The following is a 25,311-nucleotide window of genomic DNA, read 5'->3' as shown; positions in this document are numbered from 1 at the left end:
GGATATGCAGTTTGAAAATCGTCAGGCAAGTGATAGAGAGATGATAAGAGAGCTCGACATTTTGGGTATAAAACGCGTTTTTGTTTGACTCGCCCTAATAAAATTTTTAAAGAGTATTGTAAACAAGTCTCTTTGGACATGCTTGATCGTGCGAATTCAGATTTCGCATTCCTGAAGTGCATTACAGGGTTTGTCCCGAATAATAGAACTGAGTCGATTTAAAAAAAATTATTGAACCAAACGTTACAATTTTTTAAAAACTATCAAAATAGGCTCCTTCTGCGTCGATGCAGCGCTGCCAGCGCGATTTCCAAGCATTGAAGGCGCCACGGAAGGCAAACTCCAGACTAGTCTTGAGAGTCATGATGAATGCTGCTTGGATCCCCTCTGTCGTCTCAAAATGCTAGCCTTATATCGGCCATTTCAGGCAAGGAAACAAAAAAGTCCGGGGTGGCCACATCTGGGTTGTAGGGCATCGGCGAAACCGTTGGGACGTCGGCTTTGGTTAGGTAGCTGTTCACAAGAAAGGCGGTGTAAGCCGGGGCGTTGTCGTGGTGCAAATTCCAATCAGCCGTGATGTCTTGTCGGATCCGATTGACCCTTCCCTTGAGACTCTTGAGGACTACCACGTAAAACTTGGCGATGACGGTTTGTCCAGGGGGAAAAAATTCTTGGTGGACGAAGCCTTTTATGTTATAAAAGACAATTAGCATCGTTTTCACTTTGGATTTGCTCATTCTTCCAGTCTTCATCAGCGACCTCATCTCGACCGTCCAAAATAGCCTGGTGTACCGAAACACACCACTTTTTGTCTCTGTCGCAGATTTAAAGAGTTTCGCACAGAATTTAATCACGTACCTCTGCTCTAATGAACGCTGCATTTTCGACTTGCACCACTCATAGAAACCAGTCGCTCGAAAATGTTTGTCCTGACTCTCCAGGTGCTCGGAGAGAACTGAGCCGCTCATTCATTAGCTAGGAATGCCCTCTACCGAATTCAGTCGGTGCGCGCACGACCCGAAGTACAATCGCGACGGAAGAAAATCAGTCTTATTATTATACTTTCCGGACAAATCCTCTATAACTACGGATGATACATGGTTTCATGAGTTTGATATGCAAACAAGTCAACAGTCATCGGATTGAAGGGAAAAAAACCAGCTGAAACCAAAAAACCACTCTAAAGCCGCTCCAAAATCAAGGTGATGCTTATTGATTTTTTGGATATTCGTTGCTTGGTGCATTATGAATTTGAAATTATCAGAGGTCAATAAGTAGTTCTATTTGCCCGTATTGATTCGTTTGCGTGGGTATATTTGTCGAAAACGACTGGGATTGTGGAAAAACAGTTCGTAAATTTTGCACGCTGATATTGCACCATCGCATCGAGCTACTATTGTGACCGAATTTACAGACAAAAACGCAATGAATACCGTGGATCAACTACCGTATTCACCAGATTTGGCTCCGTGTGATTTTTTCTTTTTTCCCAAATTGAAATTTCCGCTCCGTGGTATATTTTTTTCAGTCGATCGAAGAGACAAAACAAAATTCGCTGAAGGAGCTCATAGTTATCCCAAAAAATGCTTATGAAGAGTGTTTTGAGGACTGAAAAAATTCTTGTCATAAGTTGGTGGGGTTGAAGGAAATATTGATAAAAATTTGAATATTTTCCGGCTGATTTTTTTATATATTTTATTTGATTTCAGTTTGCTGGGTGGGTTAAAATTGCAAGTATGGTTGAGACCCATGGTTTACCTTTTTTACAACATATCTAAAATTACACGTTAGTGATTATTGTAAATTGTTTAAAAATTTTTAGTCAAGACACGATCCAATGTTTGAACGCTGTTTAGTTTTTAACTCAATCATTACAAAAGCACAAAAAAAGAGTTTCAGACAATAAAGTAATAACTTGACTTTTTACTTTTATTTTGATCACCCTAATGCGCACTTAGCTACAAACTTAATGTTATTACGAAGATTGGTTCGGTAAAATATTTTTTTTTAAGTTACAGGCAGTGAAAAATGAAGCTCCGGCTGCAAAGCGCAAGCCAACTGCTGGTCTTCAACTTTGTTTGTAAATACGTGAGTGTATATTAAAAAAATATTGCTTTATGTGTGCATGTTTTTGATAACAGGACTAAGTCTAAGTTTGTCCGCAATGCTTCATGCGTTCGACCCAAAACTTTCTTCTTTGCATAGAAACAGTTTGAGTACAGTTAATTGGTATGTTAGCTATAATTGGCTTCAATAATCCGCAGAGAGAGATACAGATATATACATGTATACATGTATGCATGTGCTTATAATAGAAAACATAGCTGCGTGTCTATATAAATACTTAATTGCTCTAAAAAGCTTTGGCAATGCAACACTTGGTCGGGTACATACATATTTACGGGTTAGGTCAGAGGTTAATGTTAATCAACTGATTGAACTTTATTAATTGCGCTTATTATGAAAATTTCTCGCTGTCAAGAGAACAAAATGATGTTTAAATGGCTTTGATTATTAATTATGCAACTATTTCCATTTTGGATTTGTTTGTGTCGTGATTTTGTATGGAGTTTAAACTGTTGAACAATTTAGGGATTTAATAGAGTTGAGATATAATATAATTGTCAATGCTGTTACTGTGATTTAACTTCTCTCAGATTTCGGTTGTAACCTGGGTTAGGTTAGGTTGGGTAAATAGGCTGATTTTCTCTGAAGACGCCAATAATCCCACTTGGAAAGCTATAGACGCCTGTGATGCACATACCACATATATTGTATATGGATCAAAAAGATATTTGCATATCGCCGAAGAACCTGCGGCGATCCTATTCCTATTACTTCAATGTACCTTTTACGTTTCACTCTGGACCAGAAGTCTTTCGGAACGCCACAAGTGCTGATTACTGACCAAGGCTTGCTGAGCTCGCGCGAAATCCCTAGATCCAGCGTCCAAATGCACAAAAACAGGGGAAGCCTTGCTTGTTACCATTCTGTTAGATAAATAGAATTGAGTTTTTCTTTCTAGGCGCCTGGCCACAGCAGAATCGTCAGAGATTGTAAATCCGTTGAGCTTGCAAGTTGCCTTTTCTTGCAATTAATTTGGAAATTTAATATGGAAATAGATGCTTGATGCTACTGCTAGTGAGGTGACTCCTTGACTAGTTTTGAGCTTATTTTAAGCGATCTATAGTACATCTATTGCTATCTTGATCTCTTCCACTTTTGCTTGAAGGAGACTGCAGTGGTTTGGCAGTTGGAAATAAGAGTACATTGACATTTTCAGGCCTTAAAGTGGTCTGCTCGTCTGAAACAAGTGTCGATTGAGAGTTTCCGACATAAGACTCCTCCTTCAACCTTTTTTGTGATTCGATCAATCCGTGAAAAAGCTCATTGCGTCTCTTCTGCTTAGGCCCTACCGCATCCACATATTTCTCAGAGATATGTGCACAGAGAAGATGCCGCTATCACGCGGAGATCCAAGTTATTAGGGATGCAGACGAAGTGAGGAAGGATTTTGGAATGTCTAGCGAATGGCTCTCCAAAAATGAGCCGAAACCAAAAAAAAACAAAGTACGCAGAAATAAAGCATTGACAAGCATGTAAACTTCTTTTGAGTGCGATAATAACGATTTTTATGGAAATATTGGTAATCGGGAGGCATGGTTTTGTGCGCATATTCTTCAAAAGACCAGTGCCTTGTTAAAGCCAGCAATGCCTATCCGTATATATGGTTGCTTGCTCCCGTTGTTATTCAATAAAACTTCACAGGCCTTCTCTAGTTTACTTGTTACTTGAACTTGGTAGTTACTGGCTGAGTTGGATGAAAGGATTGGGATTGAGAGAGAGAGAGAGAGAGAGATGTCCAAAAGTATACACCCGCGGTTATTCCCCATGCTATTTTGAACTTATCGGTATAGAGAGAGATAGTATCCTTCTTTCCTACTAAACCTTTTAACCATTCACGTCAGGAGAGAAACTTCAACCGAAAGTAACTATTGCAATCTAACCTTGGAAGGCATACTCGGCGCTCAAGTCGATTAAAATACAGGAAATTTTTTTTATTTTTGTCAGTCCGGGTCAAATTTGATCAGTTGGCACATCGCTTGAGTAGACTTAATAACGTTTCAATTAATCGTTAGTAGAACGCTCTAATCAATCTCTAATAATTCAGATTATCTATGCGTATTTATTTCGGTCGAAGAAGCCTCAAAAGCGCCTACGCTAGATATATTACTAAATTTATTTATATTATTAAATTTATTTAGCAAATGTTGGTCTTTCTTAAATTTACTGCTCTAACGAAGATAATATTTTGTACTATTCTTAGAATATCCGAACTTCCGCTTCCATTAAGACATTTAGAAACTTTAAATTTCGCTCGCAATCAGCACTCTCAAGTGTGATATTTTAGTGCTTGGCGCTTTGAGATTCGCTTGCATAAATTGAGAATTTTAATTGTATTTTCTCCCTCAAATTTCTACATTTAAATAAAAGACACCAGCGAAATAAAAAGCGCAAGACAATGAGCCAGCATTCGCTGCAGTAATGTCGTCAAGAAGAAAATTGAGCAAAATAGAGAAAATGGAATATAAGAATAATTATTGTAAGCATTAAAAATGGCGTTAAAATAAAGAATAAACAGAAGAGCTAAGATAAACAACGCGAGGCAACGTCAAATAGAAGTGCAAGAAATGCAAGCAACTTCAAATCCTTTAAGCTCAGCGGGATATAGATATTGTACATATATACATATCTATATATCTATATATACTGAGTAACCACAGAGTGCAACGCCACTCGGAGGAGATGATGTTGATGGGAACCTTGCAGCAACCGAGACAGCGTGGAAGTGAATATGATGTAGTGACAATTTATGCATGCACAAAGGAAAGAACGTACGCAGTGTTGTCAGCCCTGCGATTTCAGTGTGCGTGTGTATGTGTGTGGCGGATGGTTACTTGAGTGGCTGTCTTAGTGATGCACGCAGCGCACAAATTAAACTCACTTAGCATCCGCCAAAGCAGATAAAGCAAAGCAAAGAACAAATAAATGCCGCAGCAATGCTTCAAAGGACCTTGCGAATATGCGTTGCCTGTAACGCAATAACTCCTCTCCTGCTGAAATCGCTTATGTCGCTGTTATTGTAGTTAATTGCATGCAGCGGCAAAAGAGTTCCGCAATTATTTCTGCAGCGGTTGTGGAAGGACACGATGAAGATGCCGATTTAAGACGATTCTCAGCTTAAAAGAGGGTATAGTTAAGACAGATGGCGAGGAGCTTTAGTGTTACCACTCTGTTGGAATAAAATAACGAGCTTTTTGGTAATGTTCTTAACGGGAAACAAGAATTATTACAAATGACGGCCTTTTTTGTCATAACTCTACTAATCATGGGTTGAGGATAAATTATGTGGGATGGCTGATCCCTCAACAATGGCGTGGAGATCATACTTAGATTGTTATTATTATTGTTTCCTTTGTGAAACCAAATGAAAAATTCAGAAGTTGTATATCGCTTATCTGCAAATACCCCATGAAGCAATCACAAATCAGCTAGGTGTCTTATGTATATTTCCGATATTCTATCTGGATGTCTAAAATCACGAGATCCGAGCTGTTTTTGCCTTGATCTGACAAAAGTGCGACATTCAAAAAGGAAATGTCTGAATCTGACTGCATGAATTCCAATCGCACAGTGTCCAGTTAGAACTCTTAAAACCTTTAAAAGATGAACCTTGCTGACAGCGAAGAGTTCCTTAGACCTCTTACGATTCACCCTTGGCCAGAATGGCATTGGACCGCTCAGCTGCCGCTTTTTACATTGGTCTGAGACCTATCAGTCCGGTAGTGAACCACAAGATGCTAACGGAGCTCATATCCGATCTCATTCCTCATTAATTGAGACCAGTCCTAGCAAGCTTATCAGTTTTATATGTTCCTGCATTACCAGGTGGCCCCAACCAGTCTAATAATAAAACAACTCAATCCTGGATATATGGAGTCTAGACATATTTTAATGGTTTTGAGCGCACAGTCAGAAATCAAGGCCAATAACGCTGTCCTACTACGAGTATTGGAGTGGATAGTAACCATTCCAAACGAGGCCATTTCCTCAGCAGTAGATCTATTGCTACCCGTTCGGAAGACGTTGCAGTGGTTAGGAAGCCTAAACTGGGGCTAGTGGAAAGTCCGGGCGGAGTATTTCTTCACTTTTAGAGGTTTGGGTATAAACTGGTCTCATCTTTGCGTCGGTCGGATCAAGCGGCCATTTTTAAGCTCGAACAAGAAAATTAATTGGATCTTGTTAATGCGGAGAGAAAGTTATTCCTTTATATACTGAGCGCGGACTCGTCTACTTGAAAACTCATTTCCTAATAACGAAGATGCCCGAACTAACAAACGAAATGACATTTAAACTACAAAGAAGAGGACAATTAAAGCGGATATGTTTTCACCAACATACTTTCAGTAGTTTCAGATTTTAAATCTCTCTTGAATAGCGGAGTAAGTTCCTCGCTCTCTCACTCTATTGCTAACCAAGTCACCCGCACACTCCAAAAAAAAAAAACAAGTGAACTGCAAAATTATCAGCTCTGGCAACGGCTGTCCGCCGTAGGACTTGTACGTGTTGTTGTTTTTTAGTAACTGCTTTCATAAGTGCTATTGTTGCTGTTGCTAGTGGCAACAATAACCGGAAATTGTCAACTAGAGTGTAGTTTCTTGTCGCGTTTAGATTCTTGCTGAGTTAGTTAGTCAGCTGGTTGACTCTTTGACTCATTGACTCAACGCATGGCTTGAGTGTTTGGTTTGGTGTGGTTCGCTTGGTTTCGGTTGAGCGGTTGAGCCAGCTGCAGCAGCTAGAGTTCGTTTGGTTATGGCAGAGTTACATGCTTGATACGCCAGCTTTGCTGATTTCCTACTTACTCGTATATACTACAGTGTTGTCTGAGCCGTTGGTGCTGCTAGTGGCGTGCGTCCCGCTTCCGCACCGTCTGACACATATTTGCACTTTTCCCAACTCAACCAGTACGCTGCGCCTGCATTGTGGTGGGCTGTGGACTTGGAGTCGGAGCAAAGTAACACAGTTGTTGCGTCGTCGTTGCAATTATTGCCAGCTACGTCAGCAACAAGAATATGCAAAACTCACAGCAGTGCAGTTAGAGAGACAACAACAACACTGCCAGACACATTATTACAAAGTATATTCCTTGCTGTAGTTGTAGTGGTGCATGGCTGTAGAATATGAGTTCATCGCCAGTAGTTGCAGCAGCATTTGCTTTGTGGCATCGTGGGAGTTGCTGCTTGCGCTTATTTGCTGTTGTTGCATTTTCCATTTACCGCTGACTGCAATTTTAATTTGTCTCATTGGGACGCCTGCAGCTGCGGCCACAGCAACAGTTTGCTTGGATGTGAAGGAGCGACTGCGTGAAGAAAGAGCAGACGTAGAAGCGGTAGTGAAGTAGTGAAGTGTGCTGTCATAGCAACGGCTTTGGCACATATGAATCTCGAATTGTTTCTGCTCTTTGTGGGTAAGCGAGGCAAAAAACATCATGCTGCTTATTACCGCTTTATTCTTGCTGACGAAATTTGTCGAAGCATGCAGGTATGGAAGTATTCTGAGCTTCATTGTTTTATGCTTGTTCTTATAAGTATGCTATGGACTTTTGCTATGGATTTTTTGGTTTGCTTTTGTCTTTTTCTGCGATTCCCTATTCTATGTATCAACATATATGTTCTTGATGATTCATGACATTTTTGGGGATTTACAAGTGTTTAATTTCCAACGTTTCCAAGAAATAAAAGCTGCTATTAAGTAACTGAAACCAGGGAAGGCGGTTGATGGCTTGATTCCTTTCGAAGCCCTTAAAACTGATTCTGTAGTCTCCGCATGCCCTTTGATGGCTCTTTATGAAGAAATTTGACAGGAAAGAACAACTACCGGTCGATTGGTTAATAGGCATACTGCTGAAGGTTTCCAAAAAAAAAAAGATTTACCCGTATGTTAAAACAAAAACAACGTACGCTCTTATATCTGGGATTCTTTATATTCAAGAGGCTATGTTGACCTCGAGTGTAAAATCTTACACAACAAACAATTATCAGACCCAATATTTCCGAAAACTGGCGTAAAGCAGGGGTGTCTTATGTTACCGCTGCTCTTCCTAATTGTTTTGGACGCTGTACTGAAAAAGGCGTTAATGGATAAATACGGCGTGCCATAGGACTTTATAGAACATCTCGAAGAACTGGCTTACATGGATGATATTGCTCTCATGATAGTAGATCGGACTTGCAGAGTGAAAACAGTTTTTTGCAAATACGTCTTAAAAATCTGTGTAACCTTGTTTCAACTCCAGTTATGATTTACAGAAACAAAAAACAAATATAGTACCAATAAAACGGATACGATTCGGCTGGCAAAGGCATACACTACGCAGAAATGCTGATGCGGTTTGCAGAGCTACTGCTGAAATCTGAAAGTGTCTAGGAATTTCGGACGTCCGAAAATTTCATGGCGACATATGATAGTTGTCGACTTGAATGACTCTGATACTAATTGAAAAAGTCTAAGGCAGCTCCCATCATCAATTAATATTCAGGTTGGATTATGAGGTCAGTCCTAACAACGATCTCACTAGGGCAGCTTAAAACGGCGGACCATTTCGTTATCCAATCATTCAAGAAACGGCAAAGCGCCTTGAATTTATCAAATATATGATTTGAACAACGAAGGACAATCGACAATAGAGGAGAAAAGGACGTACAGGGTTACATTACGTAACAGGACTGAGTCGAATAAAAAAATATTTATTGAACCAATCGTTACAATTCTTTAAAAACTTTGAAAATAGGTTCCTTCTGCGTCGATGCAGCGCTGCCAGTGCGAATTCCAAGAATTGAAAAGCTTGGAGAGGCGAGGTGTATGCTGCTTGGATTCACTTTCGGCCTTTTCAGGTAAGGTTCAGGTTCAAAAACAAGTCTGGTGGGCCACATCTGGGCTGTGGGACGGCTTTTCACAAGAAAGCGGTGTGAGCCGGGGCGTTGTTGTGGTGCAACTTCGAATCGAATGCGATGCCTAGTCGGACCCGATCGACCCTTCGTTTGAGTCTCTTAAGCAGTTCCACGTAAGTTTTGGCGCTGACGGTTTGTCCAGGAGCAACGAATTCATGGTGGGCGATGCCTTTGATGTCAAAACAGGCAAAGAGCATCGTTTTCACTTTGGATTTGCTCATTCCCCGAGAAGTGAGGTGATTTGAAAGTCACAAAGTGACTTTAGCGGTAGCTCGCTGCCAGTTTGCTCTAAAAAAACAAAGCAGGAACCGTGCCTGGGCAGTGCTTGGATGACTCTCACCCCGAGAAGTGATGTGATTTGAAAGCCACAATATTACTTCAGCGGTAGCTGACGTCGTCAAGATTTGTAGATCTTCTGCGTTTTAGTCTAGGCCAATAGAATCTTATTGTCGCATAGGAGCCATGGTCCACTAGTGCCTGCTAAACGCAAGCGAGGTGTACTGAATACCTGATAGAGCACAAGATGCCAATGAATGGTCCCGTTCCATTAAGACCGTGGCAACGGTGCTCCCTTGGCTTTCTCTTCGGCTTTGCAGTTGCCAGTGATTTCGCTATGACCATGTTTCCAAACGAAACTAATCATGAAGTAGCTTCAAGTAGCTTGATGGTAATTCCAATGAGGACACAACGAGTTGGACTTCTTCTTTCTTCACCATTCAAATATCCCTTGTCGATATGGGAGCAGAGAAATAGTTGCCACGAGCAGCTTATGTGACATGGTGATCCAAGTTTTCAGGATTGCAGTTGAAGGAGGAGAAGATTTTGGCTTGTCTTTGTTCAAATCCCTTCATATGCCCACCTTCTCTGAGCTTTAGAACTCACTTCGCAGCATTACATCTGCTGGCAATAAAATATGTCTTTAAGTTCTTTTGTTGATGTAGTGCGAAGACGTCTATGAAATCCGCTTTTTGAACATGTTCAAACTTCTCAGCAGGTGTAGCGTTTTGAAAAGCCTTTCAACATACAAATACACCATAGATTATTTTTGACTTGATTACGATTCCGTAAAGCCAAGATATACCCTTCGGTGTGTCTCCACCTTTTCCCCAAGGATCCACTACAGCGATATAAGGCAATCGATGATTTCCTTAGTCTCTCTTCAATATTTGGCCTCCGTAAAAGCTTTATGTCAAGGACAAACCCCAGATATTTCAGCTTATCAACAAATTCACGACGTGATCCCTGTCTGAAAATATGGAACCTAGGGCCTTGAGTCTGATTCTATAATTTGCTGAGAAATCCCGAATAAGGTATGTTTCTTACCACAAAACCGGCAGTTAGAACAAGAGACTAAGCCCATGTTGGATAAGTGCTTCCTGAGTCTACAGTGTACTGAAGAGCGCGCGACAAGGAGACGGAATTTGCCTCGGAGAAAGTTAATCATATCTCTAAACCATTCAAGGTTGTACCCTCCCAGTATCTCCTGCTGCCAGTGCCCTTTTTCTCCGTGCGTAGCAACTGCTTTATGGTGTAGTCAAAGAGTGTATATATGTAAATACCAACTAGTCGACACTTGGCAACAATGCCTGCCTGGAAATGGGGCTATTCAACTTACCACACAAATATGTCTCAATTTACTCTCTGGCTTGCTTACATTTATTAAATGTCCTATTTTACAAAATGCAATTAGTAAAGTGATTACAAGAATACAATTTACACAAATCAAATACCACAAAAGAAACAAAAATTTAATTCGTGTCTTATTTACTAATGGAAAATCAATTCCGAATCTACTACGGAGTCTTTGCCAAAATGCCACAAAGCATCTTACAAAAGTTCAGCACTTACATAAATACCGACTGTCGAAATTACCCTGCATTCAAATGAAGTAGTTGCAAACTAAGTTAGAACTAAACCACAAGCCCTACTTGTTTGTGGACTGTCTATTTTACATACAAACAACTCGTGGTGTTTACTTGCTGACATTCGCTCTGAGAGATAAAATTTGACTAAAATTTTGACATTTTTGAACTGGCTCAAAGTGTAGTGAGTATACGTAGCTAAAGTTATGCTTTAAACTTATTGTATTCGTAAAGTACACCATGACGTATGACTAACACAGAATGGATAAACTAGTGGGTTTTGGACCAATTCGTTCACAGACGAGCGTTTTTAGTTCTAAATCAAACTATTCCCTAACAGCTTTAATGTTTCTCTACAGGCATGTGCATGTATTTTTGTCTGTCATGCATGAATTATTTTCGAAAATGTTGGAAAACAATATTTGTTGTACGAGACAATAGAAATTCCAAGTCGCATGACAAGTGTGAAAGAGATTTAACGATGCCACAGTGTTACATAACAAGCGAATTGCCAATGTATTGTGTGCACAATTTAACTAAATGCTCAATATTTATTTTATTTGTGGCAAGCTCATGCCACAAGTGTGCGTGTGAGCGTTGTCAGTGTGTTGTACACTTGAGGTATGGAAGAATAATGAAATTGTCATTGAAAATTCCGACAACCTGCACTAAGCAATGCATCCAAGTTACAAAACTACCTTGTATCTACTGGGCACGTGTGTTTGTGTAGCTGTATGAGTATGTGTGTTAGCGCTTGGTTTAGTCTGTGGTCTAATCCCACGCATGTGGAAAATGACATTTCTATTTTTCAAAACCTTACACACTTCTACATAAGGCGATTTTGTGGTCAATAAGAGTGTAAGTATGTGTTTGTGTATTAGGGTGTCTGTTATTTAACAAGTTGACTATATCCTGAGCAAGGTACATTAAGCTTGCCACGATGTTTGTAATACCAAAAAGGAAACGTCAGAGACCTTATAAAGCATATTAACATATACGCACTACTCACTTAGTTGTAGAGATATCGACCAGAAATTTTGCACACGTTTTTTGCTCACCAAAATGTTGCTTATTTTTCGGAAAAGCCCTTATCGCATAACTGTAGCATATAGCTGTCATAGAAAGTGAACGATGGGAATTAAGCTTTTATATAGAAAACTTTTTCATTTGAGCAGATATCTTCCCGAAATATATTAAGGACTACTGTCTAAAGCCATTGTGAAATCTCCGCAGAAATTGTTCAGATCGGCTAACTATAGCATATAGTTGTCATACAAACTGTCCATTCAAAGTTCTCCTAAGGAATCTTTCGTATTTGTTATTTTTTTTTTTCGGTGCAGAAACTAATGATTGCAGCAAAAATCTCCTGGAGTTTCAGTTTTGGCCTTAAAAAGTTCTTTTTTGGCAATTTATGCCGTGCCTAAATATTTTTTTTATCTCTTGCAATACATTTCTTATCTCCAAAGCAAATAAATTTACAACTTTGAAAAATTAACATTCGAATAAATTTTTTTTTTACTCTATAACAAAGGTCTCAATAAGTTTTTTACAAAAATATATTTTTTTAAAAGTTAAATGCAGCTAAAACTATGCTTCAAATATGTTGCATTCATATAGTACACCATGTCGTATGAGTAACATAGAATGATTAAATCACTTGCACTAATGCTCAGGTCATTTGTGTTCAGGGTGCGTTTCCAAAAACCATAATGGAATAATGAAATAACGGACACCCTAATGTATGTAGGTATGTATTAGTGTGTGCCACTCAGCTGGTATCTACTTGCTTGCAGCTGTCAGCTGCAATTGTTGCAACCTTCAGGTACGAATACGGTACTATTTTACTATACAATGAAATATGGTCTGTCCTATAAATAGAGAGTTGCACGCATACACAAATATCTCATGAGATAAACCACGCACACAAACACACACTCAAAGCCTTATTGTAAAGTCTTCTGCTGGCAAGCTGCTATTGCCATTTTTCAACAACAGCAGCAGCGTTCGGTCACAGTTCATGGTTATCATCTGTGCAATTTTGCAATTTTCATGGTGATTTCACCGGTCAATTTGTAAGGAATACAAGCGACGTTATGTCTACACAAAAACACATATGTGTGTGTATGCAAATGAAAACATGCACACACACTTTTAGGTCTGGCATTTGAAGAAAATATGAAACTGAATTTTAAGATTGCGAAAAGGAGTTTTTTGTATACACTAACTATGAGCAAAAAATGGTAAGACTTTGTTCATAAAAAATAACAATTCTTAAATTATTCTTTAAAATCTATATGGTTCTCCTCTAAATAATGCACATAGTGATTCACATTTTACATTGATTGAAAATGGTGTCCCCAGAGCGGTAATTTGAGTTTGCTGAATAGCCAGAACTCAAACGGAGCTAATCCAAGCAAATGAGGTGGTTCGGCATGATATTGGCTGAAAATTTGGCGGAAAACTTACGAAGAATCAATGCAGTATGCGACGGTGCCTTATCGTGGTGCAAAAGCCAATAGTTGTTGGCCCATAAATCCAACTGCTTTTACGAATAGCTTTGCGCTAACGATGAAACATGGAGTGCACTTCTTCTCGATAATCAAAGAAAACCATAAACATGTCAACATAACCTTTATTTTTGACCTGATAAAGGTGGTCTTTTCGGTTTCAATTCACTTTTCACTGATCCTTCCGACAGATGCCAATAAGATCTCCGACTATTGACCATCGATTCTCAAGCATCAATTTCTTTATTTTATTGTCGTGTTAATCAACAGTTGATGGTTTTGGAAGTGATTCGTGATCGACACGTTGTCAACCCTCTTTGAATAATTTGTACGAAGCAAAAACACTTGTTCGGAACAAACAATTGTCACCAAAGGTCTTGTTCAACAATTCCAATTTGATCTGGAGAGACCTCTCCGAGCCGTACGATACCAAAAAAGGACAAGGAGATTATCGTGTTACTTCTTCAATCTATTTAATGTTTTCATGCAATCTATATCTTTAATATGAGCTGTAGAGCGAAAGGGTATAAGGGCTGTATTATTTTATAATATCCGTTGAAGAGTTCAAGTGGAAAAGGACCTGGTTGCACTTGGAACCTCCAACTGGCACCAAACAGTGAAAAGGAAGAACGACTGACGCGCTCTTGTAAACTCGGCTATAATCGCCTAAGCGGTGTCTACTCCAGTAAGGATGAAGTAGTCGTAATTGATTGTAAATATTTAATTATGGTTCCCACTAACCCACATTTCTATACATTAATGCTTGTATAAATTCACTTAAGTTTCCTTTCAATGCAATTTCCTACTGAAACTATTCCCCTTTTAATGCGCTGCGACTTTAAATATTCAATTAAATTCTCGCTAAATGCGCTTTCATTTTCAGTTTTACTCGCATATACTCGCCCCACCCTTTCAACATCAACAAGTGTTGACATTCTTCGTTTAAAATGTTGCACAATTTGCTTTTCCCTCACAGTGAAATTTCACTTTAACTGACAGCCGCACACGTTGTGCGCGTTTATATTTTCTGCGCGGAAATTAAAAGCTGAGGAAATTCAAAAAACCGAATTTTACCCTCAAGCACTTGGCAGAGTTAATGAACTGTCGGCGCTGTTTTTGTGGTTAAAAGCAATTATGAAACACCAAATATAAATCGAAAATGAAACTTTACACATTTAACAATAATGCATATAGTTATGAACATTAAATAGATGGAGGAACATTGCTTCAGGGACGCAAATCTTGCAGCTGCGTGGACGTTATCGCTCACTGAGGGGAATAGTACCAACTACTGACACATAGTCAAATACTAATCCGAGCCGAACAGGAATATTTGATTTCACGCTACAAGTTTCGGCGGCTTTTGGGCGATTTTTAGATTCTTGATTTTGGCGATGATTTCGCAACGGATGTTTGAGTTGAGCTTGTCAATTGTCTGAGGAATTCTGATGCTTTTGGAGGTGAAAAGATGATTTCACCTCGCTTGGCTTTACTACGGTTTCATAGGGTTGGAACACTACCATTCGTGAGAGGTCCCATCTTCTTCCAATTGCTCGTCTCTAATAGCACAAGGTGCCAGAAGCCTTCCAGGGATATGTCCCATCGACTGTTTAGTCCTGAAGCCTAAAGGTTTCGGTATGAACGCCATCTAAAATAGTTACTTTTTGATCATAGAATGGAACTTGAATAGATTTTTTTCCTTGTAGACGGAAATATTTCTAAAGTATTAACAAAACTTCTATAAACCTGGATCTGTGTCACCCAATCTACAGTTGGTTCGGCAACATTTCAAGCATCTGAATTCATGTGCAAAACAATACTGAAATGCGGTTTATCGAAGTCGAAATAATAACGGGTTATTCAAGTAGAGGTACTTTATTCAATAGTCGTGTCTGTTATGTTGGTGGAATCATCGGTCTATATTTCTTCAAAAATAATGCCGGTGAGAGTGTAACTGTCAATGGCGACCGCTATCGTGCCATGATAACCGACTATTTGATGCCTGAGGTTGAAGCTCATGATCTCGGAGACCTTTAGTTTCAATAAAACGGCGCCACTTCACACACATCTCTTCAATCAATGGATTTATTGAGAAAAGACTTCAGTATGTAATTTCACGTTTCACCAATATCGTGTGATATCACACCATTAGACTTTCTCCTGTGGGAATATCTAAAGTCCAAATTGCATCAATCAGTGGATTAATTGAGAGAACACGCAGACAATTTCACGATTTGGGCTGGTCGATAAACCACCATCGTGTGATATCAAACCGTTAGACTTTTTCCACAGGGGATATGTAAAGTCTAATATTTATGCGGACAATCCCGCTTGGATTAAGGCCGAGGAGCAAAACATCCCTCGTGTCATTCGCGAGTTCCCTGTTGAAATGCTTGAACGAGTCATCGAAATTTTGACTCAACGGATGGACCATCTGAGACGTAGTAGCGGCCTACGTTTGAAGGAGACAATCTTCAAAAATAAATGGCAAAGAATGTTCTTTTGAATAACAACAAACTCGTTACCCATTATATTTGAAGTTTCTGTGTGTTTTTTTTTAAATAGGGAACCACGAAACAGATCACCATTTAGATGGTGCACACTGTACATCATCTAAGCGTGAACTTTGCTGGTAATTTTATTATGAAAATGTTTAATTTTTAAAATACCGTTATATGAGGGGTAGGCATATATATAAAAAATACATGCTCACTTTGCCTATCAGTCTACCACACACACACACATATATGTATTATGCACTTCAACTGCTCGCTGTTCAATATAGTTAATTACGACTTTTCATATGTCATATGTCAAAACTGTCTACTGCCGTTATCGATATGTGCTGTCCTTCATATCAAATAATAAATATTGTCAACGAAGGCTGCAAAAAAAAAAAAAAATACGTATAATGCAAATAATTGAAAAATAATGTTGTCACCACCAACAAAAGTGTTTTTGTAGTTCACTTAGAGTGATCATGTGGTCACAGTTTCGTGTCGGTCTTTCCCGTTTGATTATAAACGCGACAGTTCGGTTATCAATTATTTTTGGCATACTGCCTTATGGCTACAACGCGCGACGCAGACGCTTTGTACCAAAGAACTACTGCTTCGCCTACAGTACCCTCATAGATGTGGTTCTAATTGTGTTGTCGCTACGTAACTGGTACAGAGAAATGCGTTCGAACTGGTATGATAAAAGCGAGTGGTCGCTAATGATGGCACTTGGTCAACTAGTGAATGCGGCGAATTTGAACATCCTCATTGCTATATTGTGGACCAACTGGAAGGAATACGACGCTGTGCTGGGCATGCTCAATGAATTTTCGACCTTGGAGAGCTCATATTTTGAAAAGCACAAATATTTATGGGACAATTGTGCGCCGTTTCACAATTATCTTGCATGCCGGGCATTTCTGTTGCTCTTGAATAACATTTTAATTGTTTATGTAATATACGATGGGTTCACGAGGATTAGCATATATGTGCTGTTCAAATATCTCATCAGAGTCACTCTGGCTAATGTGTTGGAGTTGGCTGTATTGCAATTTTACACGGTCGTATTGGTCATTTACCGCAACATTTGGACACTGCAGCAGCGTTTGAAGCATTTGGCCAGTTGTGGCATGCATCGGCGAAATGTCGATGGTTTGTGGCGCGAAATCGATGAAATTGTTGGCGTCTACTTGCGTTTACAGCGGCTATCCGAGCGAAGCAATAGTATTTATGGCAAACAGGTTTTCCTCTACATCAACGCCATTGTGGGCGTTAATATCTCCAACATATTTCTGGTGCTTTTGTTGTATAAGAGCGCTGATTATTCGTGGTATTTTTTGTATCAGTTCTATCTCATTGTCAAAAATACGGTGGAATTTTGGCTGATTATAGCCGCCTGTGAGTTGACTTTGAATGCCGCATATGACTTCTCGCAGCTGCTGAGGTCCTTTAACATTCATTTGGATGACAAGTCGGAGCGCGAGGTACATTTTTGCTCCAATCACATATTCTTATGCTCTGATTTTTTTTTTAATTTTCAGCTTGAAGTTTTGGCGCTCTTGTGTGTTAGTAGAAAGCCAGTATTTCGTGTGTGTGGCCTAATGGATTTGGATTATTCGAAAGGTCTAGGCGTTTTGCTCACCATTGTTATGCATATCATTTATTTGGTGCAAGTGAACTATGTAGCCTTTTATTATAGTTGGTATGATTATGAATTTGATAATTAAAAGTTTGAAAGCACAAGTGTGCAATTATTTCTTTACAAACTAAAATGTGAAGTCCGTATCTTACTTCCAGAAAGGAAGTGCTGTAAAAGCAAGCTTGACTTCTTCAACTTTGAAACTTGAAGATCAGATCAGAGTAAAGTTTGGACACCCTGTTAAGTCTGCAAACGATGTGTTGGAAATCTTCGAATAGCATAACGCAACCAGTCATTTTCAAAACCAAGTCTGCAATTAGCTATTCGTCCTATTCCTTTTGGAATCGAAATACCAGTGCCTAAGGCCCTGCTACCTTGGAAGACATTTGAAGTTCGGACGAAGATGTTGCTGGACCTCAACCCAATGGCAAGTCCAGTCAAGTTGTGAATTGGAAGATTATGACAGACCGAAATTGTTTTACCAGGGCGAGCTAAATAATTTGGTGATCGGTTTGAATCATCCCAAAAATGCAGCTAAGTTGCTTGGATCAAGGTTCAAAAGCAGGACCACGGTTGGTTAGTGTTCGGGGATTTAAAAATATTGGGTATAATGCTCGAACCACAAGCTGGGCTTATTAAATTCCCTCCCTTTTTGTATTTATGGGATAGTGGAGGCAGAGCAAGTCACTGCACCAAAAAGTGTTGACCTCAAATAGAGCTTAAAATTGGCGAAAACAAACGTCGTTTGCTGCCTTCTCATAAAGTTTGTCTATCACCGCTTCACATAAAGCTTAGATTGATTAAACAATTTGTAAAGTCGCTTCCGAAAGAAGAATGTTCCTTCAAACACACAAATTCCAGGCCTCTCAGAGGCAAAGTTGAATGAATATGTTTTCGTTAGACCAGATATTCGACAGCTTATAGCTGATCCACAGTTCATCACAACCATGGCAGATCTTCAAAGAGAAGGACTGCCTTAAAGAGGTCACAAAGCAATCTTTCGGTGTTTATTAAAACCCTAACCATCGTCAAAGAAACTTTAAAAGCAAATCAAGTTTTAGATTGGCTAATGAGTCCAAAACTATAATTTCTTCATTCTGATCTCGACTACTTTATAGAAAATTCAGATGTGTTAAGGTAAGGTAAACTATTTAACCAAGATAATGGAAGAAAAACTATAATAGGGAAGATGAAGAGTGTGAATGATGGCAAACTACTGTTGGACGTTTCAGACAGACCTTCCTGATACTGCACGAACTACACGACAGGTTGAGGACTAAGCTTACTCCCGTCGAGCCTAGATGTTTTATCATCAGCATGTTACTTCTATCTGGGTCAATGCATTTGAGCGATTTCGCCTTGCTGATGACACTCTGAACCTCCTCATCAGTGGAAGTAAGTGGCGGGCAGTCTTTTGACATTTTGCGCAGCCGTCGTTTGGCTTTTTCTACCGAAGAGTGCAGTGAAAATTGCCGGCTAAAATAGCTCGCGCACTTCTTCGTGTCTGAAGAGGTATTGCCATTGAATTGAGTTTCAGTTCAGTCACTACGTCTGTTCGGATTAGACAATGCCTTGACAGTAGTCCAAAGCTTATTCACACTGGTGGAGAGGGTACAGGACTTCAAGTACTCTATTCATTTTGTCTTACCATTTGCGGAATCTCCAAGTTGAGATCCCTTATTTCGGGGATCACAAGGATCGGCATGGCGTAAGGAGGCGCGCTCGTTAGTTGAAACAGCTGTTTCGGCTTCGAAATTAGTGCGGAGTTCCGCTATTATTCCGACCGGGATGAAGCGAGCGGTATCTGCTGCGATCACCTTGCGGAATTGACATTCGCTAACGATTACGACCATAGGAATGGGTAAAGCGGTGATGGTGTTCTCCGTAAATTCTTTGAAGTCGGTAGGTCTCTCGATCGAGATAATTAAGCGCAAATGATCTGATGCGAAAGTTAGCATAGGTTGTCAGGTTATGTTATTTATCAGACCACCACTAGCAATGGTAATATCGGGCGAGCTATCACAGGTGCTCATAATTCCGGTTCGGGCTTCATCATTCATAGTGCACAATCTCAAATCATTCTCAAACCATGCCCCTACGATCATTTGATAGGCAGGAATGCCAAAGATCATAGTGCGCGTTAAAGTCGCCTATATACCCTGACATTCAAGGTTAGTTTCCCTGCGGTCGATAGCATCATCGATAAGACGATATTGCACAGTATTTTGCAGTGTGAAGGCTAGGCCTCCACCATTATATCGATTGCGATCTTTATGAAAAACGCTTGGTTTCTTGACCGCAGTTATTGATAGAGGTGCCAGCGTTTTAGCTGAAAATTTTTAAATTGAAATACATGTAAACTCTCTGCGCCAATAAAGTAGTTAACATCGATATATTTAATTGAAATTTGTCATGCGAACGAAAGGTGTAATAGTAATATGTCAAACCTGTCGATTTTTGATAACACCACGCACACAAGGCACCTTACAATGAAGGTCGACAATATTTTTCACACTAAACAATATTCGAGATAGTTCAATCTCAGTCTGATAAAAGTCGAGGAATAGACTAGAAAGTGAAAAGATGATTTCACCTCGCCTTCTTCCATACAGCTTTGGCAAAGAGAGTCAGACAGAGGATATACAACGTGTGAATCTATTGGACACTTTGCTGGCGGAGCATCCTGTAATTGCGACAGGATTAACTTCGTTAAGAGTCTGTAGTGCGGAGTACCTTTTAAGGTTCACTCTGATCCAGAAGGATTTCGTAGTCGCACAAGTTCTGGTTGTTGACCAGCGCTTGCTGAGCTCATGGGAACTTCAAAAGCCAAACGACTGAATGTAAGAGACATCGGAAAACCAAAACGCTTCCAATCGAATGAAATGAGAGAAATGGTGTTCTGCCTAGTAAACTCATCGGCTTTGCAGACGATACCACTGTGACCGGGCACCCATACACGTCTATTATGGAAGAAGCTTGAAGGCGTTGTTGATGAGGTCAATCACTCCTTGATTAATTTTTTAGGGTTCCAGCTGCATAGCTAGTTGGTTTATCTGAGCGCCCTTCACCAGATAACGGTCCCATAAAAGATAATTGGCCTTACTACCCACCATTTCCCAATTACTCGTCTACAACAGTTCCTCATTCTCTCCTCGATGTTTGACTTCCATGAGAACTTGCTATCAAAGAAAGCGTACTATTCGCAACCATCACCCATCATGAGATCCAGCATTCAATATTGGATAATATTTGACCGAATAGACCACGCCCAGCTCGCAAGGAAGAAAATATTGCAGCCGTAGCTAAGAGCTTACACAAAGACTGTGGAGAGTCGATTGTAGCCCCCAAGTGTAGTGCAAGAACTGAATTCGCTCGACCTTTCAAGAATATCCGACGTTTTCGAGCCAGATCTTCGGTTCATATTTCTTCAAAAATGAGGGCGGTGAGAATTTACTCGTCAACGGTGACCACTATCAGGCCTTGATAACCATCTATTTGATGTCTGAAATTGAAGCTTGTGATCTCGACGACATCTGGTTTCAATAAAACGGCGGCACTTTCCACAAATTGCATCAATCAGTGGATTAATTGAGAGAAAACGCAGATAATTTCACGATTTGGGCTGGTCGATAAACCACCATCGTGTGATATCAAACCGTTAGACTTTTTCCTCAGGGGATATGTAAAGTCTAATATCTAAGCGGAAAATCCCGTTTGTATTCGGCCTTGGGAAAAAACATCACTCGTGTCATTCGCGAGTTCCCTGTTAAAATGCTCGAACGAGTCATAGAAATTTGGACTCAACGGATGGACCATCTGAGACGTAGTAGCGGCTAACATTTGAAGGAGACAATCTACAAAAAAAAAAAAAAAATGCCAAACAATGCTCTTTTGCATAACAACAAACTCATTACCAATTAGATTTGAAGTTTCTATGTATTTTTTTAAGTAGGGAACCACGAAACAGATCAACGTTTAGATGGCGCACACTGTACATCAACTAAACGTGTACTTTGCTAGTAACTTTATTATTAAAGTTTTTATGCGTTTGACAAAAAATACCGTTATATGAGAGGTAGGCATATATGCAAAAAATATATGCTCACTTTGCCTATCAGTCTACCACACACACACACACAAACATACGAGGTGTGTTCAAAAAGTATCGCGAATCGTAACTGACAGTTTTCTTCGATTGCAGGGGCGTGGTGCATCATGAGTTCTTGCCACAGGGAAGAACGGTCAATAAGGAATATTACCTGCGAGTTATGCGCAATTTGCGCGAAGCAATCCGCCAGAAACACTCGGATTTGTGGAAGAACAAAAATTGGCTTTTGCACCACGAAAACGCCCCTGCTCACACATCGTTGCTTGTGCGCTACTTTTTGGCCAAAAACAACACACTAATGATGGCGCAGCCACCGTATTCCCCAGATCTGGCCCCCTGTGACTTTTTCTTGTTCCTTAAACTTAAGAGGCCCATGAAAGGATGACGTTACGCTTCTATTGACGAGATAAAGACGGCATCGAAGGAGCAGCTGAAGAAGATAAAAAAAATGAATTTTTGAAGTGCTTCGAAGATTGGAAAAACCGTTGGCACAAGTGTATAATATCTCATGGGGATTACTTTGAAGGGGACAAAATAGATATTCATGAATAAATAAATAATTTTTGAAAAAACACAAAATTCGCGATACTTTTTGAACACACCTCGTATGTATTAAGCCCTTCAGCTGCTGGCTATTCAATATAGTTAATTACGACTTTTCATATGTCATATGTCAAAACTGTCTACTGCCGTTATCGATATGTGCTATCCTTCAAATCAAATAATAAATATTGTCAACGAAGGCTGCAAAAAAAAAAAAAAAATACGTATAATGCAAATAATTGAAAAATAATGTTGTCACCACCAACAAAAGTGTTTTTGTATGCCACTTAGAGTGATCATGTGGTCACGGTTTCGTGTCGGTCTCTCCCGTTTGATTGTAAACGCGACAGTTCGGTTATCAATTATTTTTGGCATACTGCCTTATGGCTACAACGCGAGACGCAGACGCTTTGTAACAAAGAACTACTATTTCGCCTACAGTACCCTCATAGATGTGGTTCTAATTGTGTTGGCGCTACGTATATGGTACAGCAAAATGGGTATAAATAGGAAAAGCGACTGGTCGCTAATGACGGTAGTTCTTCAACTATTGGATGCGGGTAATTTGAACATCCTCATTGTGATACTGTGGACCAACTGGAAGGAATACGACGCTGTGCTGGATATGTTCAATGAATTTGAGACCATGGAGAGCTCATATTTTGAAAAGCATAAATATTTATGGGACAATTGTGCGCCGTTTCACAATTATCTTGCATGCCGGGCATTTCTGTTGCTCTTGAATAACATTTTAACTGTTTATGTATACAAAGCGCTCACGAGCAATAGAATAGATGTGCTGATCATTGCCACTCTGGCTAATGTGTTGGAGTTGGCTGTATTGCAATTTTACACGGTCGTATTGGTCATTTACCGCAACATTTGGACACTGCAGCAGCGTTTGAAGCATTTGGCCAGTTGTGGCATGCATCGGCGAAATGTCGATAATTTGTGGCGCGAAATCGGTGAAATTGCGGGCGTCTACTTGCGTTTACAGCGACTATCCAAGCGAAGCAATAGTATTTATGGCAAACACGTTTTCCTCTACATAAGCGCCATTGTGGGCGATAATATCTCCAAAGCGTTTTTGTTGCTCGTGTTGTATGAGAGCGCTATTCATACGCGGTATTCTTTGTATATTTTTTTTCTCGTTGTCATACATACGGTGGAGTTTTGGCTGATTATCGCCGCTTGTGAGTTGACTTTGAATGCCGCATATGACTTCTCGCAGCTGCTGAGGTCCTTTAACGAGTGCATGCATTTGGATGACAAGTCGGAGCGTGAGGTACATTTTTGCTCCAATCACATATTTCTATGCTCTGAATTTTGTTCTTTAATTTTCAGCTTGAAGTTTTGGCGCTCTTGCGTGTTAGTAGAAAGCCAGTATTTCGTGTGTGTGGCCTAATAGATTTGGATTATTCGAAAGGTCTAGGCGTTTTGCTCGGCATTGTTTTGCATATAATTTATTTGGTGCAAACGGACTATGTATTATTTTTTTAAAGTTAGTATGGTTATGAGTTTGATGATTAAAAGTTTGAAAGCACAATTGTGCAGTTATTTCTTTACAAACTAATATTTGAAGTCAGTAATTTACTTCCGGAGAAGAAGTGCTGTAAGAGCAAGCTCGACTTAACTTCTTCAACTTTGAAACTTGGAGATCAGATCAGCATAAAGTTTGCGCACCCTGTAACTCTGCAAACGATGTGTTGGAAATTTTCGAATAGCAAAACGTAACCATTCAATTTCAAAACCAAGTCTGCAATTTGCTATTCATCCTATTCTTCATGGAATCGAAATACCAGTGCCTAAGGCCCTGCTACCTTGGAAGACATTTCAAGTTCGGAAGATGTTGGTGGGCCTGAACCCAATGGCAAGTCCAGTCCAGTTGTGAATTGGAAGACTATGACAGACCGAAATTGTTTTACCAGGGCGAGCTAAATGACCTGGTGATCTGTTTGATTCATTCCAAATATGCAGCTAAGTTGCTTGTTACTTCCATCAGGGCCAATGAATTTCGACGATTTTACCTTGTTGATGACACTCTGAAACTCCTCATCGGTGGAAGTAAGTGGTGTGCAGTTTTTAACATTTTGCGCAGCCGCCGTTTGGCTTTGTCTACCGAAGGGTGCAGTGGAAATTGCCAGCTAAAATAGCACGCGCACTTCTTCGTGTCTGAAGAGGTATTGAGTTTCAATTCAGTCATCGGATCTCTAACTTCGGATTAGTCAGAGCCTTGACAGTAGTCCGAAGCTTACTCACACCGGCGGAGTGGGTACAGGACTTCAAGTGCTCTATTCATTGAGTGCGCTTATATTGGTTTACCATTTGCGGAATCTCCAAGTTGAGATCCCTCTCCAGTTTGAGATCTATCGGCATGGCGTAAGGAGGCGCGCTCGTTAGTTGAAACAGCTGTTTCGGCTTCGAAATTAGTGCGGAGTTCCGCTATTATTCCGACTGGAATGAAGCGAACGGTAGCTGCTGCGATCACCTTGCGGAATTGACGTTCCGCAACGATTACGCCCATAGGAATGGGTAAAGCGGTGAAGGCGTTCTCGGTAAATTCTTTGAAGTCGGTAGGTCTCTCGATCGAGATAATTAAACGCAAATGATCTGATCCGAAAGTTAGCATATTTCGTCAGATTATGTTATTTATCAGACCACCACTAGCAATGGTAATATCGGGCGAGCTATTACGGGAGTCCATACTTGCGGTTGAGGCTTCATCATTCATAGTGCAGAATGTCGAATCGTCAATCTACTCTGCCAGCACCATCCCTCTACGATCATTTGACAGGCAGGAATGCCATAGATTGTAGTGCGCGGTAAAGTCGCCTATATACCCTGACATTCGAGGTTAGTTTCCCTGCGGTCGATAGCATCATCGATAAGACGATATTGCACAGTATTGTGCAGTGTGAAGGCTAGGCCTCCACCATTATATCGATTGCGATCTTTATGTAAAACGCTTGGTTTCTTGACCGCAGTTATTGATAGAAGTGCCAGCGTTTTAGCTGAAAATTTTTAAATTGAAATACATGTAAACACTCTGCGCCAATAAAGTATGTAGTTTACATCGATATACAATATTTAATTGAAATTTGTCATGCGAACGAAAGGTGTAATAGTAATATGTCAAACTTGTC

General features: G+C 40.0%; 2 protein-coding genes across 2 annotated transcripts in view; one reads left to right on the top strand and one right to left on the bottom strand.

Annotated features, from left to right (window-relative positions):
• LOC105231249 (uncharacterized) overlaps positions 1–25,311 on the bottom strand; it is a 215,760-nt gene that overhangs the window by 15,470 nt on the left and 174,979 nt on the right. The gene's annotated exons all lie outside the window — the stretch shown is intronic.
• Positions 22,033–23,785, top strand: LOC125779727 (putative gustatory receptor 22b). Its single transcript, XM_049461003.1, has one exon. The coding sequence runs from the start codon at positions 22,449–22,451 to the stop codon at positions 23,571–23,573; it is 1,125 nt and encodes a 374-aa protein (XP_049316960.1). The 5' UTR covers positions 22,033–22,448; the 3' UTR covers positions 23,574–23,785.

Source organism: Bactrocera dorsalis, chromosome 1 (genome assembly GCF_023373825.1).
Source record: "Bactrocera dorsalis isolate Fly_Bdor chromosome 1, ASM2337382v1, whole genome shotgun sequence".
Taxonomy (NCBI): domain Eukaryota; kingdom Metazoa; phylum Arthropoda; class Insecta; order Diptera; family Tephritidae; genus Bactrocera; species Bactrocera dorsalis.
This window is presented reverse-complemented; position numbering and strand designations above follow the sequence as displayed.

Excerpts from the sequence above, each read along its gene's own strand:
- LOC125779727 (XM_049461003.1), top strand. The coding sequence starts at position 22,449 with ATGCCACTTAGAGTGATCATGTGGTCACGGTTTCGTGTCGGTCTCTCC.